This window comes from Triturus cristatus, chromosome 8 (assembly GCF_964204655.1).
Source record: "Triturus cristatus chromosome 8, aTriCri1.1, whole genome shotgun sequence".
In the NCBI taxonomy this organism is placed as follows: Eukaryota; Metazoa; Chordata; class Amphibia; order Caudata; family Salamandridae; genus Triturus; species Triturus cristatus.
In genome coordinates, this window is record NC_140591.1 from 1,200,896,042 (window position 1) to 1,200,919,099 (window position 23,058).

Sequence of the window (23,058 nt, forward strand, 5' to 3'; positions counted from 1 at the left end):
CGTTCCTGCCAAAGGTGTTGATGCCTTTTCACATCAGACAAGCTGTCAGTCTTCCCACCTTTTATACTCCGTCTCATCTCTTGATAGGGGAAGAAAGACTCATTGATTGAACCCCACCAGATCACTCAGTTTTTACATCGATCATACCAAAGAACAAGTGAGCTCTTTGTGTGGTTCGCTGGGGCAAAGAAGTGCAAGGCGCTACAAGTACAGACTGTCTCTCGATGGAAAGTCCTCTGCATTAGGATCTGCTATGCATTGGCTAAGAAGCAGCCTGCAGTAGGCTTACACGCTCACCCCACTAGCGCTAAAGCTGCTAACACACAGAGTGACTATCCTGGATTCACCATCAAGTCTCTTAATTATTCCCAATACTGAACTCTCTCTCGAATGGACACTGCATACTGGAAAACCTTTAATATCAGCAACTATGAATTGAAAGGACATGCAATTGTGATGTGTTGTATTTCTTGTCTGGCACCTCTAGCATATTATTGAAAACATTTGTGACAAAAAATATTGTAAACCTGAAGAGTCACAAAAATCTGTGTTCATCTGAGTGCAATCCTATAGGTTAACCTTGGTCACTGCAATAGAAAGCATTACATATGAGTTGCTTTGAAAATGATTAAATCATACCTTCGCAACAGAAGTGCTAGCATCTTCTGCTTTTTATTCCCCTATCATAGTTCTAACTATTTATTTTGATTACTGTGTAAGTGACCTTTTTGTTCTCCTTTGAAGATAAAGCACTGGCTTGACATTGTGTTTGACGTTTACTTCTGTTTCTTGTTGTATCTGAGTTTCTAATCCCTACCATGTACTATAATAATTATTGACTGCTCTAATTCACTAGCCCTGGAAGGTAAAATGCCCAAATGGAGTAACTTGGTTATACATTTAGAGTACAGTGATGTCGGTTGTGCTGGGCCACCATTGGCAAATTACAGTTTTCACTGACCGAATACTGTCCCTTAGTAGCTAACTTTTCCAATAAAAGTCTTAACAGTTTTCATACATGAATTGAAATGCTAACATATGTTGGACATTGAGATGGCTGTAACCTGATAGTGTCTTCGTGACATTTGCAGCAACAAATAAGGCAAGGAAGGCTTCAGAATCAATTTTTTACAGAGTTGCTTTGGGTTGTTTTTTATCTTATGCTGCATAATGTGTGGATATTAGATTTGCCCCAAAAAAGGAGGTGGGTTACTTCATGGACAAGAGAGGCAAGGCCTTCCTCTTGATGAAATTTGCATGGTGGCAACATGGCATCAGCTTATATTTTGTAGTAACACTGCCAATTCCCAGTAGAGCTCCGTGATTTCAATATTGGTCTTTTGAAATCCGTCTGTAATTGAGTGTGGCTTTGGTACTCTAGTATGAAAAGGGATGCCTGTGGTAAATAATGTGGATTTTTATTACTTCTAGTTCTACTCCTCTTTACAGATCGTCCACTGTACCCACCCTGCTGTATATCTGGCCTTTGGGTCCAATTGCGGCTCATTTGTGCCAAAGATTAGCTATCAGTCTACAGGAGTTTACCTGTATACCCGATTTGGACCAGGGCAGGCAATATGTGTAACTGAAACAATGTCTCAACAGGTACCACTTATTAGGCTAATAATAAAACATATAGTTGCAAGAAGAAAGGAACAGGGAGACTCCAAGGTAAAGTTATGTGCCAAGCACACTATATATTCAAAAAAACATACAATTGGAAAAACAGAAGAAACATTGGTATCAGCACTGTTAACATTCAATGTGAGCGTAACCTGAAAGAAACTTCGTGTACATAAGTGCTCGTGACACACAAAGTGGACGGCGCTAGTGAGAAGTGACAGAGCGATGAACGGCGCAAAGTGAGGAAAGTGACGATATTTACAAGGTACTTTTGGTTCACAAATAAATATTTACACAAGTTACAAAGGGATTTTTTAACAATTTGTGAACCAGGGTAAAGCACCAAAGGTTGCGCTGGGAAGTCAACTGCGTTTTGACCCGTAGTAGGTTAGGGTAATCTTCAGGAGTAGGTTACCCGATTGTTTGTGCTGATGTGGGGCAGGGTCAGGATGAAAGTCAGCAGGAGCTGGTACAATGCGTAGGCATGGGAGTATCCTAAACGCTGTAAGTCCCAGGGGTAAATCACCGAAACGCTGCGTCAACACTTGTATTGTTATATGAGGATCCTCATATGACTCTTGTATTATTGAATGTGGGTTATTGTTGACATATTTGTTTTTAAATTTGATTGACTTATTTGTATAAATAATCGCTGACAAATATTTTCAATGTATTAAGATTGATATGCAAAACTTGTTGCTGTGATTGTAAATTTCATGTTGAAATATATTTTTGAAAGAGACTTGAAATAAGGCAAATCCTTCTCCAACAGTTTTTAACAAAATATACAATTTGAATTGATTAAAATATGATCAATATGTTTTTAACTTTGTACAAAAAATCTATTTAGACATAACGTTTTTTGTTATGAAAGTCATTTAGAGGCAAGGCTTTGGTTCAGTGGTTACTATATACCTGTCACTACTACTAATAATTTAGGCACAGAGGGGAATTTTCAGTTTGTTGTGCACAATGTCTTACCCAGTCCCTTCTGGCATAACTGGGGTAGCTCTTTTATTTTGTAAGATGCAAACATTTTGAAACTCCATGCCGGATAATAATGCCGATTCTCTGTTTGAGTGCAAAGCCTCTTCGTCCGGTTCATCAACATTAACCAATGCCTGATGCCAAAATAGACTGCTTCATGATTATTTATTTAGTATCTCTTAATGCTCATTAGTATTGCAAGGCTTCGCTACTTATCATTCCCCTTTTGGGCTACTCTTTATTGATTTTCCTTCTATAAGGCGGCTGGACTAGGAAAATACCTGAGCCTCCATTTATGTTCCAGTAGACCATTGCAACAGTCCCAAAATTCTACTTCTGACCTACTTGTGGGTCTTTAAAAGTTGTCTTTTTTTCAAGTGCCTCCATCTACCCCACCCCCCATCGCCATCTAATTGTGGACAAATAAATGATATCAAATACATATGCACTGTATGTTGGCCCTGTTACTGCACTTTGCCTCAGTCTTGAGTTGTAGAGTAGATTTAGATTTAAAATGCCAGCATACAAGTTCACCAAGTGAAGAGGAACATTTTTCAGAGTGTACCACAAAGCTATGTAACTCCTAGCAACTTATGCTTGGAGAAGAAACCAATCACCTGAAACACCAAGTCTTTTAAAACTTTGCTTCATGTTAAGAATTGCTTTAGACTAGTCATCAAACATCTTGCAGTCCAATTAGGCCTTGAGTCACTAATGTAGAGCAAGAGTACCCCTGTGACCGGTGGGGTGCTGAACACATTTTATAAATCGTAGTCCTTGACAGCATGGATGGATTGTTCCAGTCACGCACAATGTAATCACTTGAAAGGACATCAGAGTACCTCCTATAACTCTGTTTGGCTTGTGGTAATGTTTGTCAAGAGATGACTGGAGAAATACATATTTCCTTGTAAACCATTGTTACCACCAGCTATGCAATTTTTCTCTTCAAGAATTGTCTTTTGTTTGTGACGCTATAAAAATGTTTTGTGCTAGTCTGTCTTGTCACTAGAATGATTGTTGCTAGGGTTAATATGTCTCCTCTTTCTTCTTGTCTTTAGCTTGAATTCCCTTGGATCTGATACCAATCCTAATTCTTCCCGAGGATTTTATGGTGGAGGTACAACCTCAAACAGATCATCAGCAGGAAATCACAAGCAATGTACTTCTGCATCACATCTTCAAAGCAATAGAAATCTAGGCGATATAGAAAATGTCAGATCCAAAAACAGTGCAAACCTTACAAGCAGGACGTTAACACAAACTGCTCCCACCAGCAAAGTGGGCCAAATTGCCCCAGATGCTAATGTAGCAGTCCCGGGACATGTGGTGGGCAGAAAGTCTCGGGGAGTAAAGCCAAACCAGCAAAATGCACAAGTGCTACCAGAGCATCAGTTACAGCAACTACCAACAGTGCCTCAGTCGCAACAGGAGCCACAGACAGAAACCTCTTTGCCACAGCAAACATCATGCATCCCCTCTCCCCCAGAGTGTGTCAGCAGTAGGCACAGCTCAGAGGACTCCGATCTCAATAGTCTAATAGAAGCCATGGACAAAGACTTTGATCACCTCGAATCAGCTCCCTCTGAAGTGTTTGCTGAGGCACCCCCATCACCTGCAGCAAAGAATAAAGGTAAGTGCAAAGAAGTGTGTGATTTACGTCAAAAGATAGGTATTGAATCTGTGGTCGTATTTCAACATGTATACAATTGCCATTGCTTTCCACAGTGCATACAATTGAAGTCTGTCTTGCTACACTTGCACTGTAAAAAGAGGCATTTTGTGCTGCTAATGAATATGTGCCTAATGAAATGTATTTTCAGTTTTTTGCTCATTTCACAGCAATCTCTAATTGCTTTCAGTGTCCGTGGTATTCTGCATGTTTCACTTAGGTCCCTGTTCTTAACATTTGATGTTGAAAGCTTAGGTGAGAAGTAAAAATAGTATATCCTCATTAAATAGTGACGACCAGCTGGAATGGTTGATGAAACAAACGCTATGTGGGACCTAACGTATCACGAGATATCAAAACTACTGATAAATATGGGGTGCATGGGGCAAAATGTGGCATAGCATAAAGGTGGGGCTCGGGGACTCCCCCGACACACAGTAATTGGTAAATGGGAATGGTTTTTTGTAAGGTGATGGAAAATGAAATCTATAAAGCATAAGGATGTATGAAAAAATGTGGGAAAATATGGGGAGGATCGGAGGGAACTGAGGGATGTGTTTGGCAGAATGGGTATTGGGCGCCTGAAGATGACAGCTCCATCCACCATTGATTTTAGAACAGGAGGCGATGCACATTGCTGATGGACATTTGCAGAAAAATCATGCATCCATAACAGAGGGAATTGTAGCGGGGATTGTATCTAATACCGTAGACCGATCACATAAAAGCGGTCATATTATGTATGTTTATTGATGGTTGTTAGTGCATTTAAAACAAATGAAAATCTAGGGGAAAAAAACATAGTATGAAGCAATAATATCCTCTTCAAGTTGTGCGTTACAGCAGAACATTCCTTCCACACAACTGGAGTTAACCTTTGAAATTTTTAACCTTTTCCAGTCCCCTTCATCCGATAGTATAGGAAATAAAAAATGGCATGTTAGTGATATATTTTACCAATGCAAAGTTCTTAGCTTTTGAATAGTAAAAGACCACGCTATTCGTTCCCCTATAAGGTATCTTCTGTAAAATCTCAAACTCCTTATTGAAGACTGTAGCCTATTTGGGGCCTAGCGAGAAACCTTAGTTTATTGACTTTGTGAGGGTCCTCTGTTTTGCTGCGACCTTATTGACCTTAGGACGTTCAAGCAGACCCCATTGTGGAAACCACATATTTATTTACACTAATTGCCTTTTTAATCCATCTTCAGTAAATGGTAATAATGACTTTTTTTTTTTTTTTTTACAGTATTGAATACTTTCATTACGGCATAGGTGGTAGTCATTGGTGCTTGCATGCCTGTGCGATATGCCCAAGGTCTTATTTCCAGTTTTCAATGCAATTTCGTAAATAGTTTTTTCTACGTTTTTTAACAGAGTTTTTAATTGGATATTCTTGCTGCCTGAGGTATGCCAGTTTATATCAGAGTGGCCTCAGTTCAAATAACTCATACATACCAGCTCCACCCTTTTGTGCTGACGTCAGTTCCTTTCTTCCCTCCCCATTAGACTGGGATCTGGAACTCCACTCCCTTCATCGTCACTTTTCTGACAACTTTAAAATTGCAAACATTGTGGGAGGGAACCGAAAACTAAAATTTTCAAACCATGCTGAGAATGCAGAAAGCAGATGTCGGTCACAGACCTTCACGAGGCGTGTTTTTGGTGTTTGGGTTCCAGGCACAACTCTTAAGTCGTACAGCAAGTGTGCCCTTATGCACCCCAAGGCAATTTGGGACCTGAAGGCGATACTTTAAATAGGTGATTAAAAGAAGAGTTTGTTAAAGTTGACACAGCAGGAGTTGCAGGAAGTAGCAGAGGGTGCAGCCAGGGCCCACGCGTTAGCAGTACAACGCAAAGTCTATGAGGTGGGAGACAAGGCTACGAAGCTCATTCCCTGGCTGGAGAAGAGAGATAGTGAAAGGAACTGCGTAACAGAAATCCTTGAGCGGGACGGAGTAGGGCATACAGGGGACAAAGCCGTAGCTGCAGTTCTTGCAGATGTTTATGAGGGGGGGTATACACAGTGTGATCCACCAGGTCTGCTGCGAAATGTGCAGAGCTGCTCGCAACCATGAACCTAACCACACTAACTAAAGAAGACTGTGAGATGCTAGAAGGTGAAATTACCGTAGAAGAGATAGCGGGTGCAATAAGTGATCTCCAGTCAGGAAAGGCTTCTGGCACCCCACTTGTTGAATATGTTTTCAGAGGCTAGAGCAGGGGGAATTCTACCAGAAGATCAGAGAACGGCCACAAAAGTGGTGATCCCTAAAAAAGGGAAACCGCAGAAGGAGTACACATCATATAGACCCATCTCTTTGTTAAACGTGGACCCCAAAATCTTAGCTAAGGTACTTGCAAATAGGTTAGCAGGAGTCCTGCCTTCAATGATTTACCCGGACCAGTCAGGTTTTGTCCCAAAGCGAAGCAAACACTTGAGTTTAAGAAAGTTATATGGGGTGTTGCATTTGACTTAGGAATACGGGGCTATGGATGTGGTGGTTCTATCCCTTGATGCCAGAATGGCTTTTCATAGTGTGGAATGGACCTACCTCTTTGCCCTTTTGCCGCGATTGGGCTTTGGACCAGAGTTCTGTACATGGGTGCGTTTGTTATATCAGGGTCCGAGAGCCAGGGTAAGGGTAATTCATAGTGTCACGAACAATAGAATTAAGGAGGGGAACAAGGCATGGTTGCCCCCATCCCCTATGATTTTTGCCTTGGCCCTGGAACCACTGGCGACTTGGGTTCGAGGGGACCCACTAATCCGGAGAATAGCAGTAGATGATAAATGGGAGGAAAAAATATCACTGTATGAAGACGACATTCTGTTATAGGTTAGCAAGCCCCGTATAGCCATCCCAAGAATTCTGCATATCTTTGACCTATGTGGCAGCTATACGGGGTACCAAATCAACTGGGACAGGTCCCTTATTTTTTCTCTGTCCCAAGAACCTCTGTCCTTGCCGAGGAGCTGCCCTGCTCTAGTGGCAATGGACGGATTTAAATATTTAGGAATCGAGATAACAAGGCTGGAGGCACAGTTTCTGGAGCGCAACATTGTCCCCCAGATAGAATGCTTCCAGACGGATGTGGGTCACTGGTGTGCACTCCCACTCTCACTGATGGGGAGAGCCGCACTCTTCAAGATGATGACCCTCCCGAGACTCCTGTATGTTTTCCAAAACACACCATTTAAGATTCCTGTGTTGTATATGAGAAAACTGGAAAGTATCCTGCGAACTCTGTTGTGGGATGAGGGAGCAGCGCGAATTTCGTTAGCAAAACTACAGCGAGAGGTGTATGATGGTGGCTTAGCAGTACCGAACCTTTAAGCTTACTACTGGGCAGCCCAGTTGGTAGTGGTAAATGATTGGGTGTTTGGGGAGAGGCAAGAACCAGCATTTAGAGTTGACAGACTGGACTTGGGAAATGGAGACTACATGGAACTCCTGTACATGGGGAGGGGACGGGGTCAGCTCCCGCCGCACACGTCAGCAGTTTTGCAGGCCTGGAAGGCAGCTAATAGATGCATAGGATGGGACGGGAAGCTCACGGCTGAAACCCCATTATGGGATAGTGATCTGCTGAGCGAAGTCGGAAATTAAGAGTGTACACAAAATGGCATATTGAGAAGCTGGGAGATATATGGTGGTCGGGGGTAATAGTCACTTTTAAGGCATTGACAAAGGAGTTTGGTCTGGCACCGACGGAAATATTCCGGTATAGACAGATACATCTGATAGAGACTACTAGCCGCAGATTCCTTCACGTAGAATGATCCCCAGGCATGAGACTTGATCCGGAAAACTTTTTTACCCAGCATCCCTGCGCGCCGTGGGTACGGCATCATGTGAATCCACCCAGGCGTCGTCTGCGCAAGTGACGTCAGTTTTTTCCTTTTCCGCGTGCAACGTGGATCCGGTTTGCGCTCTGGGCCTGTTTAGGCCTTTCCCTTATGCTATTGCTGCGTGTGTGGGAACAGTGTGCGAATGCCTTCGGGCTTTAAAACTTGTTCGTCGTGTGGCCACCTGATGTCGGTGACGGATCCTCACCCCATCTGTATGTGGTGTTTGGGGGAGCACCACGATTCCACTGATTGTGAGGCGTGCCAGCAGATGAAGCCAAAGTCCCGGCATGAGCGCCAGATGAAACTTCTTTCAGCTCGTGTGTCCAGGTCGGCGTCGTCATCTCGGCCGGCCCCTGAGGAGGGTTCTCGGACCCGCGACTTCGATCTTCTCCCAGGTCGCAGATACGCTGCTCACCTCTTGGTAAGTGTCGCAGTTTGTCCCCGAGGGTCGGGTTCCGGCCTGTTGGGGGTGTGGGCTCTCCGCAGGTGGTGCGGCTCCGCGGGTCAACCCCTTATCCGCCGTTTCCCGGCGTGGGGGCGATCGGAGCCCAGATGCAGACAGATGCGGTGGCTTTGCAGGCCTCGCTGGCTTCTCCTCCTCCTTCCCCTCCTTCCCCTCCTGGGACGTCAGTGGATCCCTTGCAGTGTGCAGGGCCCTCCGCGGCATTGCCGGTGGCTCCGACGCCGACTGGTTCGGATCCAGGCTCGGAGGATGTGGTGCCGTTGGGGTGCGACCCTTCAGGGGTCCCTCCTTCGGACCAAGGTGCCTCTGCTTTGCCGCAAACTCCAGCGGAGGTCCCTGTGGTGTCGCGGGAGGTCGCCAGGGCTTGGGTCGCATCCCCGAGCCCCTCTCGGTCCTCGGGACAGGCGGCGGCCTTGTCCGAGGTGACGCCACTACGGCGCCTGCTGGCCCTGGCGGCACCACAGGGGTCGGCGGAGGGCCCTTCTCGCCTGAGCCCCTCTCGGTCCTCGGGACAGGCAGCGGCCTTATCCGAGGTGACGCCGCTATGGCGCCAGCAGGTGCTGGCCCTGGCGGCGCCACAGGAGTTGGTGGAGGGCCCGTCTCTCCCTGTCACGAGTCGCGGCTGGCGGGGGTCTCCTCGTCCCTCCGCGCAGGCGGCTGCCTCGTTGGAGGTCAGGTCGGCGCGGTCCCGATGCCGCCCCTTCGCCACCCCGGCTCCGGTCCAGCTCCGGTCTCCTGCGCCGTGTGCAGTGTCTGAGGTCACCCCGTCGTCTCCTCCGGCGCCGGTCGACAACGGTGTCCTGCCTCAGGTTGCGGACTCTTCGGCGCCGGGCCGACGTCGGGTCGTTGACTCGTCTTCGGACGCCTCCTCTTCTCCAGAGGTTCGGTGGTTGCTGGTGTCATCCTCGCCGGTGATGGGCCACCGTGTCGTGGCTTTTTCCCCGACGTCGTCTAAAGGCGGCTCCTCGCCGTCTCCACGACCGCGGTCTTCGCTGGAGTAGCCGCAAGTCCCCCACTCCTTGGTCCCTCTTCCTTCCTTCCGGCCTTGGTCCTTCTTTCCTCCGGTTGGCTTGGGGGATGGCCACCTTAGTTTGTAGCCATCACCTAACGAGGAGCTGCTTTCCCCTCCGTGGGGCCCTACGGAGGCGGGTGCGGCTTTCGTCCGTGCTGTTTCCACGGCTGTGGGAATTTTGCGCATGGGTGATCCAGCTACCCATTTCCCCGCAGATCATCTTCTGGAGGTTCTCCATCAGGGCTCTGGTGGTAGGGAACTGTAGCTTCTCTTCGACGGTTTACTCCACTCTTCTCTCTTTGGGCACTTGCGGCCGTCCCGCCACGGGGGACCTGATGCCCCAGCACCTTCTGCACTGCCACTATCCGGCTGCGCGTGATCCGGTGTGCCTTTTTCTTCACCCTTCGACCAGAGGCCCCCTTTTGCAGTCTGTCTTTCCTGCTTTGCCTCTGCTGTTGTCTCCCCCGTCACGGGAGGCCCGCTGGCTGGACTCCTGGGGGCGCAATATGTTTGCCTCTACCAATGCGGCTCTGCGGGCCCTTAACACACTGTGTGTTTTGGCTAGGGCCACTTCTTGCTTGTGGAACTCGGCGGACTTGGCGGAGTCCCTTATGTCTGCCGCTTCTCAGGAGCCTGTGTGGGTTTGAGACATTATGTCTTGGATGGGTGGGAGCTGGCGGCGTTAATCCTTCGCTCCGCTCTGGACGTCTCGGAGGTGCTGGGTCATGCCATGGCTGCTTTGGTTGCCCTTCGTCGCCATGCCTGGCTTCGGGACCGTGTGTTCCCGGAGAATGTTCGAGAACGGCTGGTGGACCTTCCCTTTGATGGTGCTCTTTATTTCCATGCCCCTGCGGACTCAACCATCCAGAGGTTCTTGGAGGGGCTTCGTCCTCCTCCTCCCCCCTCCTTCTTCTCCTCAGTGACCTGCGTGTTGCTCTGGTTCTTGGAGCTATTCTTCCGTTGGAGCTGGTCGCCCCAGTTGTCTGGCTGAGGTTGTGGTTCTGTTGGCTGCTGGCCAGCTTCTTTTTGTCTGTATGTTTTTCCTTGGGTTTTTTACACCATGCTGGGCCTGAGATTGAGCCTTCTGCGTTTCCCCTCTGGCTGCTTGATAGGCCTCCTGTGGGTTTTTTTTGCCACAGGTCTTTTTTGGTGTCCTCTGCTCGGGAAGTTTCTTCCTAAGTGGTTCCCATGTCTTGGGATATGACATGCTCCATGTGGGGCAGGGTTGGCTGTTATATAGCCCTGGTATGTGCTGGGGAGTTGTGGTCGCCTGCAGGCTTCTGCTCTTCGTGGCGTTATGGTATGTTGCGGATGCAACCTTCTTCTTCGCCTTTTTGCTTTGAGTGTTCGTTCTGTGGTGTTCCTGGCGTCTGGCGGAGCTTGCCTTCTTGGGGCTTTAGTGGGACTGTCATCCTGCCTTCTTTGCTGCTTCCAGTGGGCCTTGCACTTGGTTCTACATCTTCTCCCTGTGGGGGGGATGGTCCCTCTTGCAGGCGCAGTTTGTCCCTGCGGGGCATTGGGCGATTCTTCCTTGGTAACCTTGAGTTCCGCTTTTCGGCTCCTGCCTGCTTCTTGCTGCCGGCGCCATCCAGTCTGGGATTGCCTTTGCTCTGCCTCTTCTCCTTGGAGTCTCTAGGTTGCTCTTCTCCTTCGGCGCAATCCTGTCTGGGATTGCCTTTACTCTGCCTCTTCTCCTTGGAGTATCTAGGTTGCTCTTCTCCTTCGGTGCTCCTTTCCTTGGCCTTGGGCGGAGGTTTTGTTGCCTCACGTGGGCGTGGAGTGTTTGGCCTCTTTGTGCCTTGCCTTGTTTCCTCTGCTGAGTGAGGACAGGCTATCATTATCTTCTTCTTCTTCTTCTTCTTCTTCTTCTTCTTCTTCTCTTCATTTCCCTTTGCCTGGGGGACGGGGCTCCTTGTCCGGTTTTTGGACTCGGCCCCCGTGCGGTCCTCTGTTCTGCCCAGGTGGGTGGGGTCCTCTCGCAGACCCTCCTTCCTCATGGGTATGGCTAGGGAATCCTACGTGAAGGAATCTGCGACAAGTAGTCTCTATCAGATGTACGAGTTACTTACCTTCGGTAACAATGTATCTGGTAGAGATGATTCTAGCCGCAGATTCCTTCACGGCCCGCCCTTCCTCCCTGTTCCGCGAGGGCTTGTGATTTGGTCTTTTGCACTCACTTCCCTTGTGGGTGACTGTGTCTTCTATGAGTACATCCTTTCCCTCTTTCTGTCGGGTTGTCCCTTTTTTCTCCCGTTGTCAAATGGGAGGATAGGTTTGTTGGTACTTCTGGCTCTTTACGATCCTTGAGGTTGTGGTCTTTTGGCTGTGCCTCTGCTCTTGTTCCTGATGGGGGTTGTCGCACTCTGTGATGGGGATGTCTTGGAGTTTTGACGTTCCCTGTTTGTTCCCGACTGGTTCCCCTTCCTTATCTTTGGTTGGGGTTGTAGTCCTGTTGCATGTTGTCGTGACATTTTTACATATGTCCCTAGTCTCCGGGGGGGGGGGGGGGGTGGCTGTCTCTGTACTGGCAGGGTTGCTGCCCTGTTCTTTATTCTTTCCCTGCCTTTGGGTACTGCAGTGCCGGGCACTGCTCTTTATGGTGGTGTTCCTCACCATTCCTTTTTCTGTTCTTTCGCACACTGTTCCTATACTCTCACAGTTTTGTCTGCTGGCTCCGCGTTGTGGCGCGGAAAAGTTCTCCGAAGAAAACTGACATAGGCCGTAGGCGCGCCGGGGTGGGACTTATGTGACCTCGCTGACGTCACGTGCGCGTATGACGCCTGGGCGGAGTCGCGTGATGCCAGCGCGCAGGGATGCTGGGCAAAAATGTTTTCCGGATCACGCCTGGGGATAATTCTACGTGAAGGAATCTGCGGCTAGAATCGGCTCTACCAGATACATCGTTACCGAAGGTAAGTAACTCGTACAACATGCCCTGAAAGACTACTTACCCGACGGGGAGCTGATCCCTGACTACTCTCCTCTAGAGGATAGGCTCTTATTAGATCCAATGCCCAGTAAGGCAGTATCCCTGACATATAAGAAAATTAAAAACAATATGCCTGATGGTCTTGGCAGGTTTCGGGAGGCATGAACTGCAGATTTGGGTGAAATATACGACGGAGAATGGAGTGAAGCGCTTCAGAGCCCACGAGAAATAGCGATAAGGGCTAGATTTCGACTAGTGCAGCTACGAATACTTTATAGGTCGTATCTATCTAGGACGAGGGTACTCAAAATGGGGCGGACGGAGTCGGCCTGCTGCCCTAGAGGGGGTGGAAAATTGGGTAAATTTTTTCACATGCTATGGTCTTGCCCGGAAATACAGATCTATTGGTTCAAACTAATGTGTTGACAGAAGTGACGGGTGTACCAATACCACTGGATGCTAAGTGGCTACTGCTGGGAATATCTGAAAGAAAAACGTTAGTTAGATTCCTCACCTTAGAATATCCCCAGGCGTCAGACTGGATCCGGAAAGATTTTTCATCAACAATACCCTTGCGCGTCGCTAGGCATCGTCTGCGCGTCTGTCGTCGGCGTCGTGATCGCCGGGATGACGTCGTCGGAGTACTTAGACGCCGCCCTCGCGCGCTGACGTCAGTTACTTACCTTTGGTAACGATATATCTGTAGAAACATTAGTTAGTTAGATTTCTCACCGACCCACCCATCCTCCCCGTTCTGCGAACCGATATCTAGGGTTGCGGTCATCCCTTTCAGGGCCCTAGAATTTCGGGGCACCAGTGTCGGTCTCTTGCATGGCTCTGCGTTCCTGGTGCAGAAAGCTATGTACAAGAACTGACGTCAGCGCGCGAGGGCGGCGTCTAGGTACTCCGACGTCATCCCGGCGATCACGACGACGGACGCGGAGCCTCAGACGACGCTTAGCGACGCGCAAGGGTATTGCTGACGAAAAATCTTTCCGGATCCAGCCTGACGTCTGGGGATATTCTAAGGTGAGGAATCTATCTAACTAATGTTTCTTACCGATATATCGTTACCGAAGGTATGTAACTTGTTCGTCTGTTGAAGAAAAATGGCCAAAGAAAGTAGGCACCTGGCTGTGGGTGGTAGCAGTGGTGGCGAAGCGTTACATAGCAAGACTGTGGGGGGCAAGTAGGCCCCCACGGATAAAGGATTGGAAGAAAGATCTGGACTGGTGCCAGCAAGCGGAGCAGACAATTTACAAGGCCAGAGGTGCAATGTGGAAATTTTAGAAAATTTGGCGCCACTGGATGCAATAAAGGGGAACAATGAATCCATTAGAGATTGGGACGGGAAGCGAGTCTGATGTACTGGGAGGGGGGTAAGAGGGGAGGTGGAGCAGACTTTATTCATGCTCATCATAAGCGGATAATGTACTGTAAAGTTTGCTTAAGCTTAATCGAAATTCTTTTTTGTTCAACCATTCCGACAGGCTTATTTTCAGAAGGCACACTTGGATGCAACCAGCCAGGTTTTCTGGTAATGTGCAATTTTTTTTAAGGGACATGGCTTTCAATGGCTCCACATTATTTGGGGTAAATCCGGATTCAGTGCTAGAGTGATTAAAGTATAGTTGCACCACAGAACGATGATTGAGACAATTGATGCTAGCTAAGCAATTTCCCTCAGTGCAGGAATTTCGAAGGCTATTCCAAGGATCTAGCTTATTGTCCTCGAAAGCCCATCTAATTTGTCTTGCAGCAACCTACCCAGTCCATTTGAGACTACTGACCTGACACTAGCAGAAACCATTCATTCCAGCAAGAACAACAATTTTCCAATTTCTCTCCTGCTTCAACAGCTTCCAGTTTGCTTAAATATGCACTTTTAGTCTCATGCCTGGCCAGTTGGAGGCAGAATTTGATATATTCTCCCCAGTTGGAAATTGATCAAATTGCCTTTCTTTTCATCTCCATCTTCACCCCCACACCAGAGCACCTTTTGGAGAATCATTCTACCATCCTGATGCAAGAAGTCCATCTTCTGCTGCCCAAGCGTTCCCTCGAATGGGTACCAAACAGGGACAGTCATGCATGTTAGAGGATGGAGACCTCAGGCCTATTCTGGACGTCTCAGTGCTGAATGAATTTTTGAAGAAATACAGATTCAAAATGCTCAATTTTGCTCGGATCCGGTCAGCTCTGCAGCAAGAAGAATGGATGGTGTCCTTGGACTTGCAGTACACTTAATCCTATCCACCCATCCTTCAGTCTTGTGGGCATTATCTGCAGTTAAATGTGGGCCCAGGAACACTTTCAATTTACCAGGCTCCCCTTTTGGCCTTGTCTTGTCTCCTTTGGTAATGGTGATGGCAGTGGTTGCTGCCTACATTTGGAGGTCGGGTACACGTTTTCCCTTCCCGGGCACCTTATGCTGCTGGGCCTGATCATTTGCCCTCTGGTCAGGCTTTCACTTAGGGGAAATATACTTTGTCAGCAACAAGGCTGGGGTCTGCATCTGATTCTTCACAGTTTACACCTCAATGAATATTAATTGAGTGGTGGCAGCTGAATATATTTGGCTTGCCAACCGAGGTGGTCGATGTTATCCTTGCTGCCAGGTGCCCTTCCACAAAGTCTTTCCATGCTGGGCGCTAAAATATGTTTGTCTCTTCGTGTGGTGCTTGAAACACAAACCAATTATAAGCAAAATGTACTAATGTACTTATGTTTGTTTAGTTAGCTTAGCAAGGCCTTGCAGTAGGCACAGTGAAAGCTTATATTCCTGACATTTCAGCCTTCCTTTATTTCCCTGTCTGTCTTTAAGTCATCATTTGTGACTCACATGGTTCCTTGTATATCATTCTCTAAACCATAGTAAGTCCTGAACATGGCCTTGACATTTCTCTTGTGCACGCTCCGAGTTTGTGGATGTCATCCTTGGAATCAATTTAATGGCAGCATTGACAACATGTCCTGCAGCTGTGTTGCCTAGCCTCAATCTCCTGAAGTGCTTGCAAAAGGCATAGCTCGCTAATATAATTGGAAGATACTCTCTCCCCAAAAAATCTCTAATTTTGTCCATTAACAGACAGAAATGGATTGTAGTCTGGCCACTGGAATTATGCAACCTCTACGTTTTACACGTGATTATGGATTTGTCACAGTTGTCACATAATCCGAGATCTGCAGCATAATTTGCAGATTGTAACAAAAAGACATTAAATGGATCAAAAGGTACTAAAACTCAGTCACCTGTTGCTACGAAGTGGAAGGTCATTCACAAAGATTTACTGGCCCCCTTTAAGCTACATATTGGAATAGTTGTGTTTTAAAATGGTAATAATTCCTCACATTACTCTGCTTAATTTAGTCAACCCTGCTGCATATTTGTCCCTCCCTGTTGCAGTGGCTCTTTTATAGTGCTGCTGTTACGCCTCAGGTCGTAAACTGATAAGATAATTTACTGGGCTAATACACTTGCTGCAGAGAGATTTCTACAATCTGTGGCTTCACAAGTTCAAATCTTGCCACTTGGTCCTCCATTTCTGAAAAAAAGAGTGAGCCGGTGCAGGAAATCTTCCTATACTGCATGCTCACCCAGATTGTGTTGCCTTTTTTCTGGGAACTAGTTTGCTGGTTTCTGTACACCTTCACCCTGCTAAGCAGGTGTAAATTGCCTGTGCTCCCCTCTAAAACATGGCTAATTTGGCTTTTTCCTAATTGCCGCATTTAACTTGCATAGAAGTCCTCACTATATGGTCTAGAAAATGCACCTGTGACCTAGAATGTCACTTGTGGACTGTAGTACCTATTGTGCAGTCCACAGAGTGGGCCCGCAAAACATGAGCTTCAGCCCTACCATTGTAACCTGAAACAGTGTAAAACCTACAGTGCAACTTGTTAAACTAACCTCCCTTTTAAATATAGGAGTCACCCCTATGTAGTTCTGGTAACCTGCAGGGCAGGGTGCATGGTATTTTATGAGTGGAACTCAGAGAAGTAATGTCACCATGCCTCTACAGTGACGAGCCTTAAAAGCCATTTTCACTGTGGCATACCTGGCTGTCCTATACCGAAAACCAGAAGACAGATTAAAATATTAACATTGCTATCTTGGGTTTGGAACCATCAAGGAAAATAATTATACCGCTATTTTTAAATCTTATTAAAAGTCCAATTTAATTGTGAGGTTAGATGTTTTAATAAGTATTAAGGAAAAGTAATTTTTAGAAAGTTAAATTTACCCTTCCTGAAGTTCCTGGAGACTAATTTGCATTAGCTCTCCAGCAGTTGCCAACCTTTATTAATGAGATGTGAAGTAATTTCCAGAAGCCGCACAATAGACCACTTTCACGGATAGGTCAAACTGAATGGACAATTACAACCCCTCTGATTTCAGCTGGAGATTCAGGGTGAAGGCTGCTGCTTCTTCTGTTGGTACAACAGTATCCAAACTTGCTACATCCCACTCAATCAGGCTTCAGACCAACTTACCCAATGGAGACGGCACTGCTCTATGCTACTGAGTCAGTACGGAAGAGAGTGGATGAAGGGCTGATGACTGCGCTGGTCTTAAAAGACCTCAGCGCAGCTTTTGATACGGTGGCACATAAGCTGCTAGGGCACCGACTCAGAAGAGGGGGTGTGGATGGGGCTGCCTTGGACTGGATGGTATCCTATTTGCAGGACCGCAGCTTCCAAGTGTCACAATCTGCGTATGTTTCCAAACCCATTTCTCTAGCACAGGGGGTGCCGCAGGGCTCAATTCTGAGCCCGACTCTTTTTAATCTATACGTCGCCCCCTTGGCTGGGATTGTAGAAAAACATGGCGTTACAGTTGTGTCTTGCGCAGTTGAGACACAGCTAGTGGTCACCCTGGCCCCAAACTTGGCACAAGCAGCCACCAGCTTTGCAGACTGAATGAAAGATCTGGCAGGGTGGATGGCAGCCAATTGCCTAAGTTTAAATGGCAATAAGACAAATACTAATAATAGGGAACACTCCATCCATCTGGTCTTCGGCCTGGTGGCCAACAATTCTAGGACCAGTCCCGACCCCGAAGACTGAGGTAAAAAATCTGGGAGTATGGATAGACTCCAAACTGTCTTTCGAGACCCAGATCAAGAGACTAACAGGAAGATGTTTCGGAATCCTAAAAATACTCAGAAAAACCCTGGACATTCTACCCATGTCTGCTAGGAAAACCCTGATCCATGCTCTGGTCACAGCAAGACTAGATTACGGGAATGTGATCCTCCTGGGTGCAACCAAAAAGGGACTGCAAAAGCTCCAATCAATCCAGAATGCAGCAGCTCGCTTGGCGTTGAACTTACCGAGACGAGCGTATTCCAAGAACGCACAGGAGACATTGCATTGGTTACCCGTTCCGAAACGCACCATGTTTAAGGCACTATGTTTCGCTCACCGTATTCTGCACGGTAAGGGCCCCACATACCTGCAGAACCTACTGTCACCTTATAGGACCGAACGCCATCTGAGATCCACAGGGACACATCTGGTTAAAGTCCCAAGGATCAAAAAAGCACGCATGAGAGCGCGATCTTTCAGCTACCTGGCAGCAAAAAGCTGGAACGCTGTACTTCACCTGGGTCCCAGTCTAACCCATCCATTGACTACCATTGGCAAGTTGTACTTTTTGGTACTATTTTCAACTAAAATCCATAGCTACGTCATAAAGAAGAGTAGGTGAAGAGGATTGTATCAGAAATGGATGAAGGAGGATGTAAAAGGAGTCTGCGGAAGCAGGATGGATGGATAAGGGTATAGATGAGCAAAGTGAGTGATGCAAGTAGGGGAGGTGGTAAGCATATACTGAGTCGGGAGCGATAAGAGGTGGCAAGAGGATGAGGAATACAGAAGAGTGAAGGTGGGGGATGCCGCTTCTGAAGGATTGAGATGATGAGAGAGGAAGGTAGTCACATAAGAGGGTCATGAGCAAATGACCAGAGAAGGAGTGTGAAGGAATAGTGGTAGGATAGTGAGTGTGAGGATAGTGGTAGAACTATAAAGAGGAGAGATTGATGGACAGGGAGGGTGATGGGTAGAGAGGGGGTGATGGGAGTGGGAGACATTGATGGGAGTGGGAGACAGAAGAATGGGAAGGAAGAGGAATCTTGCTAGACGCTACTTTGGAGAGAGAGTTCAGTTTTGAGATACTCACATGAGCTGGACGTTTCCTCTTTGTTCCTTTAAAGATACATTCTGCTCAAAAGACTGACAAAATAATGATTGAGAAACTAGCCGTCAATTTACAAGTTCAGCGATCAACCTCAGAAAATGTACTCTTGGCCCAGTGTGCAGATAGGGGGTAGAAACAGGCCCACATTTGATGTCTGGTTTTGTTTTGTTGCTCTAGGTGCCACCTTTGATTGCTCCGCTAATTGTTACCTTGCTTATTTAGTAACTATATTCATAACCTCAGGTCCAAGTGGTGCCAGGTTTAGAATGTGGAGAGCTACTAGGGAAGAACAGAGACTGAATTGCCAGGCCCAATTTACTCACATCCATGCACCCACACAAGCAAATGCACACTCCTCATTCCTTTACATAGACAAACGTATTACCCCATAGGCAAAAGCAGTGAGGGTGAGGTGGAGAGTCCAGACTGAGGTGGAGAGGGAGAAGAGTAAGGTGAAGAGAGGGGGTGGTGAAATAGAGAGACGGCGTGTATCTGATGGAGACATCTAGCCGCAGATTCCTTAACTTAGTATATCCCCAGGTGTCAGACTGGATCCGGAAAACTTTCCGCAGCAGCACCTCTGGACGCCGGGGGCGGCGCCGCATGGCTCCACCCTGACGTCGTCCACGGACATGTCGTCAGCGGAGCCATATGTGCCCCTCCCGGCACGCTGACGTCAGTTTTCTCCTTTTCTGCATCCCAACACGGATTCTGGAAAACCAGCAGTTCCTTGGCCTGGTTTTTAGGCCTTTTTGACACCTTCGGTGTCGCCGGAACAGTGTGCAATGACTTCGGGTTTTAAGGCTTGTGAAGCCTGTGCACATCAGATGTCTGGCACTGACCCACATCTCATCTGTATGTGCTTTGGCATGCACCACATACAGACTCCAAAGAGTGTGATGCCTGTCAGAGGATGAAGCCCAAATCGCTCAGAGAGCGCAATATAAAACTGCTGACCGCACGGCTGTCCGGGCCAGCATCTTCGCGTCGCCGCTCTCCCCCTCCGGATCGGGCTCAGTCCAGAGGTCGTTCCCGAGAACGTCGTTCGGGGGCAGGTAAACACAAGCGGCAAGCACGTTCGCTTACTGCTGGCGCCCGCTCCTCTCGCTCTATTCCAGGTAAGGGCGCCCGGCAGTTGCTTTCTCCATACTCTCCCTTTCCGGGGTTTGGATCGACACGTGTCCAAATGGAGGCTTATTCTATTGCGCTCCAGTCTTACTTTGGGTCCTCACCTCTCCCTGAAGCGCTTTCGGGTCCCACAGAGGTGGAAAGCACTCATGATGGGTCCTCGCCGGCGGATTCTTCCTCGGCGCCGACTGTGTGCATCGAATCCATTCGTCCGTCCAGCTCACCCCGGCAGTCTTCGCATAGCCCTTAGCGGCTTCCTGCGCTGACGTCGGATGCGACGCCGGCCCTGACACCGGGCTCGACCCCCCCCCCCTGCTCGACGCCCGGCTTGACCAAACGGGCACATTTTGCAGTGGGATCGACGTCTGACGGCGTCCGGGTCGAGTCCCCTCTGGAGGTCGTCGAAGTCCAGACGACTCTAACCCGGCGCCGATCGATGCTGTTGCCACCGTCCAAGCTTCCTCACGGGGTTGCTGCTCCTCCCGACTCCTCAGACGTCGCTGCGACCTCCATACTGTGTCGGTCGACGCCGGTGTCTGCAACAACGCCTCCTTGTCAAGAGGTTGACGCTTCTCTGGATTCCCTGGATCGGGGGCCCATGGTGCAAGTGCCTTGTGTTGCCTGGCCTTCAGGTCAATCTCTGGCTCCTCCACTTTATTGTCCAGTGGACGGCTTAGTCTTCAACCGGCTCCTACTGACTGCTTATTATCGCCTAGCCGGAAGAACAACCACCGGCGGGAGATCCTTCTTCCACCTCACCGCCAAGACATGGAACAACCTCCCACTGAGCCTACGACAGACCCAAGACCTGCTGACCTTCAGGAGGATGCTCAAGATCTGGCTGTTCGATCAGTAGCGCGTCCCCCCCGCGCCTTGGGACCCTCGCGGGTATGTAGTGCGCTTTACAAATGACTGACTGATTGATTGATTGAGAGTTCTGAGAGGCTGTCTGTAGCGTGAGGGTAAAACAGTGATGCCAGTAGTGTGAGACTGCTACTTTACAGGTTGTGCGTGTCACTCGTGTGAGACTACTACTCCACGAGACTGTGTGAGTGTCATCAGTAGTGTGAAACTGCTACTCCATGAGCAGTGCGAGAGTGTTGGCAGTGCCCGGTTAAACCCCACCGCGCAGGAAAGAAACAGCAGGTGTGGGCGGCGGACATTCTCGGCCCCAGATCTCAATCTAGCTTTTCCCCTCCTGATCCTGGTGGAATGAAACCTGAAGACACATGGACAATTACACATCTAAGTTTAAAGTATGTTTATGTTGTTTCAATAAACCGTTCTTCTAGTGAAGACAAAGGTCCTCCATTAACCCCTTGAGTGCGCACGACGTCTCCCGGCCATCGTGCATTACGGTGGGCGTGTGCGCATGACGGCCAGGAGCCGTCGTGTTCCCGAACGCCATTTATTTCTGCCGCACAGCGGGAGAAATAAACCCGCACGCAAGGGGTTAATTGGAATTGGAATATATTTCTATGTATATCTACATCTACGTATTTGTTTTGTGTGAGTGTGCATCAATAAATATACAGATACAACTACATATCTGTATATAACGGATATAACATATACATACACAAGTGTGAGTCTGTATGTGTAAGTCTCTCTTGCTGTATATAATTAAATTACAGTCTTTCTTGTAGCACCACACCACCTTTGGGCAACTTTTGAGTGCCCCTAGACTCTTAGAAGACTGATAAAATGTAAAAACATATGAAATACAGACACGCAGGATAGAAAAGAGTGGAAATACACAAAGCGTTTGACAGAGTGAACACAATTCTATGCACTTTCTAACCCAAAACACAAAGTGCGAACACACGCACGCAGTAAAGGCAGGCAGCGCCCTGTGTAACTCGCAATCGCAGCAGGAACCGGACTCACCCCGGTGATGACGACTCATTGCGAGGCGCGCTGCAGCAGAGGGCTGCTCATGGCTCGAGCGGTGGTGGAGCTCCCTTCAGAGCTCAGGGCCAGTGAAGCTTAAGCGCCGTTGGAGAAAACCAATAAAGAAAATAGAACATGTGCTGTGTAACAACCAAGTAAAAGGGCCAGTAGCCATGGAATGTTACAAATGACGACATGGCCGACTAAGGAGGGACTAATAAATCTATTAAGGAATCTGATGCCAGCATTTACAAAGACAAAGACACAAGCCAATGAAAAATAAGGGTGGGGGAGTGTGCTGGGCTACTCTCTTGCTCTGAACTTGCACTGAACTTCAACAGATCTTTGCCAGAGCTGGCTTATGCACGACCTAAAAATTTAGTTCATATGTTGCTCTTGAGAATGAACTCCCAAGAGATTTTTGTTATGATCAATATAACCACAAGTTGAAATTTACCTGAACTCGAGATGAGTTTAAGACGTGAATTGAAACAGTCAATGCTTGGATTTACTAAAGTACAACATGACACAAGAACTTTCGGTTTAGCGATTTCTGAATTCAGTAGTGCCATCTACTGTCCAAATGTCAGAATGCTACTTCCTTTGTTTTTAGGTCGAACTTGGGCAGCACATGTGCTGCTCTGCGAGGCGTACTGTATTCAGGTATGGACTTGAAGCCCTGCCCACTCTCCGCCCATATTTTTCATTGACTTGTCATTGTGCTTTGTAATGGTTGGCTTCTGATTTGTTAGTAGGGTTGCTAGTCCCTCCTTGGTACCGCCTTCTCTACATTTGTCTCCTCTTCCCTGTTCGCTCTCTGTCTCGCGCTGCAACAGGAAGCAATGCAATAGGTCTCGCATTAGTGAGAGTTTAACCTATTGGCATTGTAAATGACAATGCTCTTTATTCATCTGTTTTAAAAACAAAAATGTAAATAAAATGCATTCTCATTTACAATGCCAATACCATAAACTCTCGCAAATGCTAGACCTATTGCATTGCAAATGCTTGTTTGGTTTGTGCCTATTTCTTAATAAGTAAGAGACTGAACGCAATAGCCAATGATCTTAATTAAATAGAGGCGTTCATACGTGTTCATTACCAATGCAATATCAAATTAACAACAAAATATGTTTGACTACTTGTGCTAGTTTAGATCAGCAGTGATGAAGACCTCTTCCTTCTCTATCCTGCTCTCGCCCTCATTTATCTGCCCATCCTTCAAATGTGTGTTTCGGTCCCGAAACAAAGAATTTCAAAGCGTGACAAGGGCGTTTCTAAAACATCAAAGAATCCAGCTTT

The 23,058-nt window shown here is 47.5% G+C and overlaps 1 protein-coding gene across 1 annotated transcript in view; it reads left to right on the forward strand.

The window, feature by feature from the left end:
- TMEM131 (transmembrane protein 131) overlaps positions 1-23,058 on the forward strand; it is a 943,143-nt gene that overhangs the window by 688,289 nt on the left and 231,796 nt on the right. Inside the window, exon 31 of the mRNA XM_085622890.1 lies at positions 3,672-4,243. Within this exon, the coding sequence (XP_085479016.1) occupies positions 3,672-4,243 (572 nt within the window). The remainder of the gene's footprint in view (positions 1-3,671; positions 4,244-23,058) is intronic.